This window comes from Hyperolius riggenbachi, chromosome 8 (genome assembly GCF_040937935.1).
Source record: "Hyperolius riggenbachi isolate aHypRig1 chromosome 8, aHypRig1.pri, whole genome shotgun sequence".
Classification (NCBI taxonomy): Eukaryota; Metazoa; Chordata; class Amphibia; order Anura; family Hyperoliidae; genus Hyperolius; species Hyperolius riggenbachi.
In genome coordinates this window covers 81,786,072-81,799,219 of record NC_090653.1, presented here as the reverse complement: position 1 = coordinate 81,799,219, position 13,148 = coordinate 81,786,072, and the positions used below count along the sequence as shown (strand labels likewise).

General features: G+C 45.8%; 1 protein-coding gene across 1 annotated transcript in view; it reads left to right on the top strand.

Moving 5' to 3' along the window:
* The first annotated feature begins 7,023 nt into the window (after positions 1 to 7,023).
* The window catches only part of LOC137528971 (estrogen-related receptor gamma-like), an 84,653-nt gene continuing 78,528 nt past the window's right edge, over positions 7,024 to 13,148 (top strand). Inside the window, exon 1 of the mRNA XM_068250799.1 lies at positions 7,024 to 7,507. Within this exon, the coding sequence (XP_068106900.1) occupies positions 7,506 to 7,507 (2 nt within the window). The 5' untranslated portion in view covers positions 7,024 to 7,505. The remainder of the gene's footprint in view (positions 7,508 to 13,148) is intronic.

Below are 13,148 nucleotides of genomic sequence, written 5' to 3'. Positions count from 1 at the left end.
CGAGCGGCTGCTTCCTGATTAATCAGCCTGCAGCTGGCGACGCAGTACTGCGTCGCTGGTCCTGCAGCTGCCACTTTGCCGACGCACGGTATAAGCGTGCGGTCGGCAAGTGGTTAATAAATTGAAGACGTTCAAAAATAAAACTCGTTCACACATTTGTTCACGTGTTTAAATAAAAGACGTTCAAGTATGACGTACGGATATCCTAATGTAGTTTTTGCGCAGGCGCTAACTTTTAACAATCCGTCACAGATACCTTCAGTCGTCCGTCGTTTATACACACGCATTGACCGCGTACTTATCCAAACGACTGTCGGTCATATGGATCCGCCAGCTGGATCGTTCAGGGACGACTTTATCTCTCGCTCGACCTGTCGTCCACACGCCCGACTGGACATTCAAACGACCAGTCTGAACGACAATTGGCCAAATAATCCGACGTGTGTATGGGCCTTTAGAGCAGCTAATTTGTAAATACAGGATGTTAACACTATGTCTGCTGCCATGAAAGCAGGAAGTAGATACACTGCACATTTATTGCAGGATTTGTATCAGCTGTAAATAAATAAAAAAGATTATTATGCGGTTGCTTATCTTTTAGAGCAGAGAGGAAGTTCTGAGTTCAGGTCGGCATTAATTGCTGCCAGCTTAGAAAGGTGGGCAGAAGATGTGAAGTAACTCATTTTGCCCCCCTTGCTGGTGACCAGTATTCTGTTACCCATCCCAGCTTCCAGATGTGGCAGCAGCTGTGTGGGGATAGAGGAGCAGGATAGAGGTACACCCAAGAAATAGGCCAGTAGGGCAGGATATAAACAGCTCTCAGTCACATGCCTGTTACACAGGTACATCCTTTAACGAGATCAGAGAGATTTGGTTATACCATATGCCACTCTGCAAATGAGCTTGTAATCTGCTGGCCTGAGGCCAGTATAACAGGGGATGCTATATATCGTGCTTTATCTTTCAATATAGATGGCAGCTACATTTGGAACTATCACAAGAGTGCAGAGTGTGGTGCTAGAATGGTGTCCCAGCTTGCAGATTGCATTTTTTCCCCATGTGTTTTTTTTATAGCTAAGTAAAGTGTGTTCTTACCAGTTCACACAAAAAAAACTAGTGTGTCAAAAATGTCTAAGGCTGCATTTCCACTTGTGCGGTGGGACGCGTCGCAGGTCTATGCGAATTTTCATGTGAATTTTTCATGCGAATTCGCATGGGTGACGATGTATGCGAATTTAACCATGACAGTGCTGGAGTGATTTTCCCATTGTTTCTGTGCGAATTCGCATGAAAATTTGCATACCCATACCGCATGCGAATTTCCTATTAAATACATTGTATGCGATTCGCATAGCGGTATGCGAATTCTGATGGCTCTGCCATGCAAATTTTTTCTGCACAGAAAAACGCAAAGGAATCCTGACAAGTGGAAACAGTCCCATTTACTTGTATTGCTATGCGAATTCGCATGCGAAAAATGCATGCGAATTCGCGATAGTGGAAATGGGCCCTAAAACTTTTTCTTCACATTGGGATCCTATGAGCTGTGCATGTGCTCCCTTCTGTCCAGGGCTGGTTTATCTCAGTTCAGTGATTTGATTCCTGTCTTTGACCTGAACTTGTACACTTAAAGGACAACTGAAGTGAGATGGATGTTATAGTTATTTCCTTTTTAAACAATGCACATTGCCTGGCTGCCATGCTGGTCCTCTGCTTCTTTTTGCCATAGACCCTGAACTAGCATGGAGATTAGTTGTTTTTGACTTAAATCTGAGATTATCTGCATGCTTGTTACAGGTGTGGGATTCAGGTACTACTGCAACCAAAGAGATTAGCAGGATTGCCAGGCAACTGGTATTGTTTAAAAGGAAATAACTATGGCAGCCTCCATATATACCTCTCACTTTAGGTTTACTTTAAAGTGGACCTGAACTCTTGCACAGGACGCAAGGAAAACATTAAAAAAATGCACCCTGTATGTATTTAGAGAGTTTAGCCTGTCTAATTCCCCCTCATTTGTGTATCACATTTTGTAATTTGATTTCTCCCCTGTGTCACCCGACTGCAACGGCAGATATGCTCATTTGAAAGCACAGTATGGGCTGGTGCACACCAGAGAGGTTCTGGAGCATTTTTTAAAACGCTTGCAGGGGAAAACCGCTTGGCTAATGAAAGAGAATGGGATGGTGCACACCAGAGCGGCTCGTTTTTTCCACAAACGCAAACTCGGGGGGCTGCGGCATTTTTTTAGATTTCTGAGGCGTCTATGCCTCAATGTTAAAGTATAGGAAAGTGGAAAACCGCTCTGAAAAATGCTAGATCAGAGCGGTTTTCCAGGCGTTTTTGTTACAGAAGCTGTTCAGTAACCGCTTTACTGTAACAATATTTGAAATCTGCTACACAAAACAATACCTCTCTAAACATGCCCAGAATCGCTCTGAAATCTACTTCAAAAACCTTTAGCGGTTTGCGGATCTGCTATAGGTTTTTGGTGTGCACTGGGCCTAAGTTAACCCTATGTCTGCTTCCATGAAAGTAGGAAGTAGCAACAGTGCAGATTGATTGCAGGATTTGTATCTGCTGTAACAAAGAAATGTTTTTCTTTAAAGATTTTTATGCTGTTGCATATCTTTTAGAGCAGAGCAGAGAGGAAGTTTTCAGTTCCAGTCCGCTTTAAAGGATACCTGAGGTGACTCCTATTCTTAAAAAAGGAAGGGGGTGAGGCAGGAATGTATAAGCAGCAGTCCTGCCCACTGCTCTCCCCGTTTTTCTCAGTCCCCCCGCCTGCCCCCCTGCTGGTTCGTAAATGCATCCCCTCTCCCCATAACTGCTTTCGGGTCTGCCAGGTCATGCACTAGTGAGTTGGCACGGGCCTGGCAGCGCACTTCTTTGATCGCGCTCTCAAGGCCAGGAGCACTCTAGCATGTGCACTACTCAAGGACTCATAGTGCGCATGCGCTAAGCTCCCCCAGCCATAGGAGTGTGATCAAGGATGCAGGCAGTCACAATGGCTGGTTAGTGGGGCCCATTTGAGTGATCAAATCAATGTTTGTATGGCGAGCTTTAGATTTTTTTTGCCTAACTCAGGTGATAAATTTAAGGCTGACTAGTTCAGCAATGATAGGAACCAAATGCAAATATCACAAACAGAGCTCAGATGCTCTTGAGCAGAGCAGATTGTCTCACTACTACTACAAGCAAGGGGAGGGGAAGAGGCAGAATGGAGAGAAACAATAGCCTCAATTCACTAAGCTTTATCGAACAATTTATCGAACGTTTGATAATTTACCTCATGATTAAAATCTCATTCTGAATTCACTAAGGTGTTATAGATATAATGAATGTTTTATCGATAAAATGTTCAATAAATCTACAACACCTCAGTGAATTCAAAATTAGATCTCCGTCTGTCGTTATGATGACAGCTGGGGATCTCACTATAGCGCCACCTGGAGGACGGAGGGAGGACTGCAGCACTGGATCCCATGGAGGTGAGTAAGTGTCAGGGTCTGCTTGCCTGATCAGTTACAGTGGCTTGCAAAAGTATTCGGCCCCCTTGAAGTTTTCCACATTTTGTCACAATACTGCCATAAACCTGAATCAATTTTATTGGAATTCCATGTGAAAGACCAATACAAAGTGGTGTTCACGTGAGAAGTGGAACGAAAATCATACATGATTCCAAACATTTTTTACAAATCAATAACTGCAAAGTGGGGTGTGCATAATTATTCAGCCCCCTTTGGTCTGAGGGCAGTCAGTTGCCCATAGACCTTGCCTGATGAGTGCTAATGACTAAATAGAGTTCACCTGTGTGTAATATAATGTCAATACAAATACAGATGCTTTGTGATGACCTCAGAGGTTGTCTAAGAGAATATTGGGAGCAACAACACCATGAAGTCCAAAGAACACACCAGACAGGTCAGGGATAAAGTTATTGAGAAAATTTAAAGCAGGCTTAAGCTACAAAAAGATTTCCAAAGCCTTGAACATCTCACAGAGCACTGTTTAAGTGATCATTCAGAAATGGAAGGAGTATGGCACAACTGTAAACCTACCAAGACAAGGCTATCCACCTAAACTCACAGGCCGAACAAGGAGAGTGCTGATCAGAAATGCAGTCAAAAGGCCCATGGTGACTCTGGACGAACTGCAGAGATCTACAGCTCAGGTGGGGGAATCTGTCCATAGGACAACTATTAGTCATGCACTGCACAAAATTGGCCTTTATGGAAAAGTGGCAAGAAGAAAGCCATTGTTAACAGTGGCAAGAAGAAAGCCATTTGCAGATTGCCACAAGCCATGTGGGGGACACAGCAAACATGTGGAAGATGAGACCAAAGATGAGGCCAAAATACAAAACGCTATGTGTGGCGGAAAACTAACACTGCACATCACTCTGAACATACCATCCCCACTGTGAAATATGGTGGTGACAGCATCATGCTCTGGGGTGCTTCTCTTCAGCAGGGACAGGGAAGCTGGTCAGAGTTGATGGGAAGATGGATGGAGCCAAATACAGGGCAATCTTGGAAGAAAACCTCTTGGAGGGCTGGTGCACACCGAGCGGCTTTTTCCGCGTTTTCAGATCCGCTTGCGGCTGCGGATCTGCTTGGTCAATGTATCTCAATGGGGTGGTGCACACCAGAGCGGCAGGCGTTTTGCAGAAACGAAAAATGCCTGGGTGAGGCATTTTTTGGATTTCGGATGCGTTTCTGCCCCAATGTTAAGTATAGGGAAAAACGCAAACCGCTCTGAAAAACGCCTGTTCAGAGCGGTTTTGCAGGCGTTTTTGTTACAGAAGCTGTTCAGTAACAGCTTTACTGTAACAATATATGAAATCTACTATACTGAAAACCGCAGCAGCAATCCACAAAACGCTAGCAAAACGCCTCATAAAAATAAAAAAAAGCGTTTAAAAATCTGCTAGCGTTTTGCGGATCTGCTAGCGGGTTTTGGTGTGCACCAGCCCGGAGTCTGCAAAAGACTTGAGACTGGGGCGGAGGTTCACCTTCCAGCAGGACAATGACCCTAAACATAAAGCCAGGGCAACAATGGAATGGTTTAAAACGAAACATGTCGATGTGTTAGCATGGCCCAGTCAAAGTCCAGATCTAAATCCAATCGAAAATCTGTGGCAAGGTCTGAAAACTGCTGTTTACAAACACTGTCCATGTAATCTGACTAAGCTGGAGCTGTTTTGCAAAGAAGAATCGGCAAGGATTTCAGTCTCTAGATGTGCAAAGCTGGTAGAGACATACCCTAAAAGACTGGCAGCTGTAATTGCAGCAAAATGTGTGTCTACAAAGTATTGACTCGGGGGGTTGAATAATTACGCACACCCCACTTTGCAGTTATTTCTTTGTAAAAAAAGATGTTTGGAATCATGTATGATTTTTGTTCCACTTCTCACGTGTACACCACTTTGTATTGGTCTTTCACGTGGAATTCCAATAAAATTGATTCATGTTTGTGGCAGTAATATGACAAAGTGTGGAAAACTTCAAGGGGGCTGAATACTTTTGCAAGCCACTGTATGGGCTGGTGCACACCGAGCGGCTTTTTGGGCGTTTTCAGATCCGCTTGCGGCTGCGGATCTGCTTGGTCAATGTATCTCAATGGGGTGGTGCACACCAGAGCGGCAGGCGTTTTGCAGAAACGAAAAATGCCTGGGTGAGGCATTTTTTGGATTTCGGATGCGTTTCTGCCTCAATGTTAAGTATAGGAAAAACGCAAACCGCTCTGAAAAACGGCACTTCAGAGCGGTTTTGCAGGCGTTTTTGTTACAGAAGCTGTTCAGTAACAGCTTTACTGTAACAATATATGAAATCTACTATACTGAAAACCGCAGCAGCAATCCGCAAAACGCTAGCAAAACGCCTCATAAAAATAAAAAAAAGCGTTTAAAAATCTGCTAGCGTTTTGCGGATCTGCTAGCGGGTTTTGGTGTGCACCAGCCCTCTATGCTGTTTGAGTAGGCATGATCAATGAGATGCAAATAATTCAAAGTTGATGCTAATTTTTATAGGTATTTTATGTAAATTCGCCCAACTTCAAATGCGTCCATTAAATTTTGCTGTGGCATTTGAGCTATCGCTTTTGAAGTTGTGTAACTTTGTGTAAGATTGACATAAACATTTGCATCACCTCGGTATTCTTTGCACTTCATTGACCATCCCTAGCTCATGAGCCAGTTGGCTCTTCTGCACATGCACGGCTCTCCTCTGCAGAAGAGCCCGGCTGACGTGACTCAGCCAGATTACCTGGGCTGATTGCGGTGGAACAAAGGCACTTGGGAGAATGGCGAGGGACACATTGGTGCTCATGGTGCTGGAGGAAGCCCCGGGGGAGTATAAAATCTTATTACCATGTCGGGTATACTTTAAGGCCTGAGATCCACTAGCAGCCTTTTCTAAGCGCTTGTGATTTCAAAAGCTCTTGCTAATGCAATGCTATGGGTGGTTTTCAAAAAAAAAATCACATCCTTCAAGCGGGATCACACCCAAAGCATTACATTAGCGAGAGCTTTTAACATCACAAGAGCTAAGGTCTCTTTTCCATGGACTGTTGATATGCAGCGAAATGCCTCTCAAACTCTCACAACTGCTCACTGCTGCTCGATAACTGCTTGTTGCTGCCTGGTATCTGCTCACTGCTGCCTGGTAACTGCTTGCTGAGCACACAGCTCAGCATTCCGTGGAAAAGGGGCCTTAGAAAAGCACTGCTAATACATTCTAAGCCCAAGGGCCCTTTTCCACATGCAGTTGATAGGCAGTGTAAAGACTGTCAAACTCTCACAACTGCTTGCTGCTGCCTGGTAACTTCTCACTGAGGGTGCAGGTCAGCCGCCTGTGGAAAGGGGCCCTAAATCATGCCCACAGAACAGGTGTTTCCTTATGTTTGTACAGGATGTTAGCAGGTTCTATTCAGGTAGCTGGCTCAGCATAAAGATGCAGCAGCCCCCCTCTCCCTGCAGTTTATATAATCTTCCAGATTATCCCTTTCTGAATTAACATCTCACCCCACAGACTTGATCCAGAATAGAAGCCTGGCAACTTTCACTCACACACACACACATGATCCAGATGTACACAGGTCCTCACCACACTCGTAAACCAGACCTTCACGTCCTCATGATGCCCCCTGCATGTATCTCTGTTCTGGTCCAGTACATCAACCTGATGGCTTTATCACCATCTTGGTCTGGTGGCCTCATTAAGTAGACGCAACCAGCTAACAGGATGGGAAGAGTTTCATGTCTGCTTATTATTCTGTGATGGGTTTATCAGCTGTGGATGAACTGGGATCTCTGGCATTTTTTTAGGAAGCGTACCAAACAGCGGCTTTCCTCTGCCATGCAGGTAGGCAGCTTCTACCTGGATTAGTGACTTCCCGGCCACTTCTGTGCGTCCTATTGCATCGCTGCTGTGAGCACAACCACTGGACACAGACTGCCGGGTACCACCCGATCTCTACACAGTCCTGCAGAGCCCACAGCCAAAATGTAAGTGTCAGATCTCATTACTAGCTGACTGTCTGTCCTAATAGCACAGAATATATATGACATGGTCTTTTGCTAAATATCATAAGATGCTAATAATGAATATTTCTCAGATATCAATAGTTGTTTTTATCAAACACATTTGTAAAAAAAAAAATCTAAGGTTACCTTCACACTGGAGCGTTGCATGTCCTGGAAAAACAAGATCACAACACAATGGAGAGGAAAAGTTGCATTGCACATAATGCATACAGCCAGAGCCAGATTATCCACAAGGCAAACCTAAGCCGTTGCCTAGGGCCTGGAGAGAGTATAGGGGCCTGATTAATACTAGCCCCCACCAAATCTTATTAAAGAAAAAAAGCCAGGTGATCATGGGCGGTGAGCAAAAAAAAATGCTGTCTTGCCCAGGGCCCCATTTCATCTTAATCCTTTTCTACATACAGTACATAGAAAATATGCTTCACTGCAACCGTTATGTGATACCGCTCTGCATGGATCTTATTCCAACGGGGTCTGCACTGCACTGCTAACACGCCAATGTGATCAGACCAATACAATACGCAGTGCAATTACATTGTCTGATGCACCGTATCAGTGTGCTGTGTAAAAAAAAAAAAAAAGTGTCCCAAATGGGTACTTGCCTAAGTAGAGGGAAGCCTCTGGATGATGCGCAGGCTTTCCCCATCCCCCTCCTCCTCCTACGTTCCAGCAGCACTGGGACTACCCAGAGCCCGTTGACATGGGCTTATCGACAGAGCTCGGCTGCACTGCACAGGCGCTGACGGTTTGCCCTTGTGCAGTACCATGGAGCCAAACAGCGGCTACTGCGCAGTGCACCCGCACTGTTTCACTTACAGGAGCGAAGCCGCCAACTTCAAGGGTCCCATCGCTGGAACGGTGGGATGGAGGAGGATGCAGAGGATTTCCTCTATCAAGGTAAGTATGTGAATTTTTCTTTTTTAGTCTCTAAGGTTTGCTTTAGGCCTCTTTCACAGTGCGACGTTAAAGTCGCATGTTAGAAAATGTTTTAACGTGGACTAACGCACAGCAATACAAAGTCTGTGCAACATTCACAGTGTACACGTTGTGTTGTGTGTAACGTGAAGCAATATTTAGAGAGTACTGCATGTTGTGCGTTTAGCAATAAATCTGCTGCGTTGTGTGTGTTGCACATGCTCGGTAATGTTTTTTGTTTTTTTTTAATGTAAAGCATGCCCCGTTTTCGGTCCATCACTGTGCAACGAAAACGGCACACGAAACGCAGGGCAAAAGAATGTACTAGAACGTCCAAGTTATAGTCTTTCAATGCGTTGCATTAGGGGCACGTTATGCGACCTTAACGTCGCATCAAACGCAACGTCCCACTGTGAAAGAGGCCTTAAAGGAGAACTAAAGTGAGAGAGATGTGGAGGCTCCCATATTTATTTCCTTCTTAGCACTACCAGTTGCCTGGCTGTCCTGCTGTCCCTCTGCCTCTAATACGTTTAGCCATAGCCCCTGAACAAGCATGCAGCAGATGAGATGTTTCTGACATTATTGTCAGATCTGACAAGATTAGCTACATGCTTGTTTGTTTCTGGTGTTTTTCAGACACTACAGCAGCAAAATAGATCAGCAGGGATGCCAGTTAACTGGTTCAGTGTAAAAGTAAATAAATATGACCAGGGGCGTAACTAAGCTTTCCCCTCATGCTGCGACCCCTCCAGCACCCCAAAACGGCCCTGAGCGGCTGCAGCCCCTATTGCTACGCCCATGAATATGACAAGACTCCATATTCTTTTCACGTCAGTTGTCCTTTAACCTATTGTTACATTTGTAATGTAAAACTATACATACATTATTATATGAAGTAAGTGATTTGATATGTGCCTGATGTTGATCTTTGCATTTTGCAGTGCTTGATATGAGATCAGTTCTCAGCAGATCTTACTGATCACATCGCTAGCTTTGTCATACTGATGCAGAACAAAGCTAATACAATCGCCAATCACATATGTTGCATGTACCCATGGTGGGGGTACTTAGAATTAGGGATGCTCATTTGGATTCTGTGTAATTGAAATTTCCGATCGGAAATCGTTATTTCCTTTCAGAAATTACATTTCTGCGGAGATACCACATTGCTGCAATTCTGTAATTTTAGCCCAGTCACAGAACTCGCAAGCATTGGACCAATCAGAGAATGCAGAATTTTTCCCTGAAGATCACTGTGGTAACTTTAGACCAATCACCAGACTCTAATACCACCGAGTATCTTGTGATTGGCCTAAAATTTCCGTGGTATTCCAATTACCACAATAAAATTCTGCATTCTCTGATTGGTCGAATACCTCCGAGTCAATCTGTAAGTATTTGGCCAATCAAAGAATGCAAAAAAAAAATGTCAAAAACTCCTTGGAAATCCGCGCAATCAGCATTTCCGACCATCCCTACCTTGGATGAGTTTCGTGGTATGTGAGCTTAAAGGACACCCGAAGTGACATGTGACATGATGAGATAGACATATGTATGTACAGTGCCAAGCACACAAATGACTAGGCTGTGTTCCTTTTACATCCAGCAGTTCTGGATGTAAGCCTGATTTCAGGGGCATAAAGAGATAATTTGCTTATTCAGTAGTGATGCATTGTGGGTAATCACAGTTGCTCGCTTGAGCTGAATTATTCCAAATACCTTCTGTTTTAAAGGGAAGGTTCGAGCTAAATAAAAAAACGAAATCCACTTATCTAGGCCTTTCTCCAGTCCCTGGCAGCCATCTTGTGCCCTTGCCGCAGCTCCACTTCCAGCCGGTGGCCTGGGTTACCCCTCCGGTGGAGATGCCGACCTTCCCAGGTCAGTGCCGCTCTCGGTCGTGTTCACCTGGTCTGGAATGTAGTTCTGTGCTTGCACACAACACTCCAGACCACGTCTGCGTGATTGCTGGCGGTGCTCGCGTAGGCGCAGTGGATGCTGACCTTACAGGGTCAGCATCTGCAGCGGGGTGGACCAGCTGGAAGCAAAGCTGCGGCAAGGGCACAGGACATCTGCCAAGGGCTGGAGGAAGCCCCAGGTAAATAGATATCATTTTTTTTAAAAAAAAACCTTGCATGTGTCCTTTAATAATGCAAACTACATTCAGTGGTGCTGTTTAGTAGGAGGGCTTTTGTGCCTCTTTTAGTCCCCAATACTTTCCTAGTGGTTCTGAGTCACCCTGAGCTGCTTGGTTATTCTGTTATACACATGTTCAGTGACTGTTGCCCAGTTAGCAAGAGAAATGTGGAGGTGGCCGTTGCTTAAGTGGGGACATCCTAAGTGGCCCAGCAAACCGGGTGGGTGGATTTTTTTTTTTTATAATTTGTCATTTGTTTGGTAAACATTTAAAGCCCTTACATAGGTCATACTGAACTTGAGCAGGGGTTCCAGAAAGGACAGTAAATACTGTAAGTTGTGTTGATGCAGTAGACAAAAAAAAACTCTAGCCCCCAGTAACCCTCACTTTCATCTTATGTTACCCAGGTATGCTTGGCCAAACCTAAAGCAGAGTGTTGGTTTGGCTTCTGCTAGTGCCCAGGGGGGGGGGGGGGGGGGTGTTGAGAGGGTAATTTGGGGACCAGTGTTTGGCTGTCATAATATATTAGCCCTGAAATGGTGCTGGACAGGGGTATATGGCAGTATTCGGGTACAGTATTCCTAATTCGAAATGCCCGAATCCCACACCAACACTATTATTTAGGCCTCTTGCACACTACATGAGATTTGTAATCGATTTTTCACATGCAATTCCGAATTTTTTTTTATTTTTTTTTATCGGTACTGCATGCTGCGTTTCTTTCTGTGTTATTCTTTTGATAGCATCCAGGGAAAATCGGAATCGCAAATCGGATTTGCCGTGTGCAGAGAGCCTGATGCTTGGCATACACGGCTCGTTTTTGCCACTCGATTCTGCAATCGATTCTCTTATCTTCTGCTCGTTTTTCTTATCGTTTTCCATTCACTGCTATCACAAATCGAGCGGCGAAACGATCGAGCGGGAGATCGGACATGTCAGAAATTCTAAATCTTAATGGCTCAAAAACTAACCGTATTCCCAGCATAAGTTTGGTTTAATTTGATCTTTTTTTTCATTAATTTGCTTGTAGCATCTGCTTTTATCCACAAGAGGGAGCAGTTGTTCCAATATTTATGTTGGGCTGCTCTAGTAGTGTAAACGGTTGGAAGACACTAGTTGGATATTCCTTCTACTTTACTATGCTAGACACACGCTGGTCAATAACAGCTCATCAGTGGCGTAGCAATAGGGGTTGCAGAGGTAGCCACCGCATCGGGGTCCTTGGGCCAGTGGGGCCCCAAGGGGCCCTCCCTCAATCACAATATTAGCTCTTTATTGGCCCTGTGTTGGTAATCACTTCTATAGATGCTTTAACCACTTGCCGACCGCCCACAGCCCATGGGCGGCGGCAAAGTGGACGCCTAAAGGACCGCAATACGCCTTCAGGCGGCGCGTCCTTTAGGCATGCCGGGGGAGCGATCGCGTCATTGATGACGCGCGCTTCCCCCGGCAACTGGCTCCGCCCACCCGCCGTAACATCCCGCCGGCCATACGGAAGCGCCGGCGGGATGTTAACCCCGCGATCGCCGCATACAAAGTGTATAATACACTTTGTAATGTATACAAAGTGTATTATACAGGCTGCCTCCTGCCCTGGTGGTCCCAGTGTCCGAGGGACCACCAGGGCAGGCTGCAGCCACCCTAGTCTGCACCCAAACACACTGATCTGCCCCCCCCGCCCACTGATCGCCCACAGCACCCCTCAGACCCCCCCCCCTGCCCACCCCCCAGACCCCTGTTTGCACCCAATCACCCCCCTAATAACCCATCAATCACTCCCTGTCACTATCTGTCAACGCTATTTTTTTTTTATATCCCCCCCCCTGCCCCCTCCTGATCACCCCCCACCCCTCAGATTCTCCCCAGACCCCCCCCCAGACCCCCCCCCCCCCCCCTGTGTACTGTATGCATCTATCTTCCCTGATAACCTGTCAATCACCTGTCAATCACCCATCAATCACCCCCTGTCACTGCCACCCAACAATCAGCCCCTAACCTGCCCCTTGCGGGCAATCTGATCACCCACCCACACCAATAGATCGCCCGCAGATCCGACATCAGATCACCTCCCAAATCCATTGTTTACATCTATTCTCTCCTCTAAACACCCACTAATTACCCATCAATCACCCATCAATCACCCCCTATCACCACCTGTCACTGTTACCCATCAGATCAGACCCTAATCTGCCCCTTGCGGGCACCCAATCACCCGCCTACACGCTCAGATTGCCCTCAGACCCCCCCTTATCAATTCGCCAGGGCATTATTTACATCTGTCCTTCCCTGTAATAACCCACTGATCACCTGTCAATCACCTGTCAATCACCCATCAATCACCCCCTGTCACTGCCACCCATCAATCACCCCCTGTCACTGCCACCCATCAATCAGCCCCTAACCTGCCCCTTGCGGGCAAACTGATCACCCACCCACACCAATAGATCGCCCGCAGATCCGACGTCCGATCACCTCCCAAGTGCAGTGTTCACATCTGTTCTCTACCCTAAACACCCACTAATTACCCATCAATCACCCCCTGTCACTGCTACC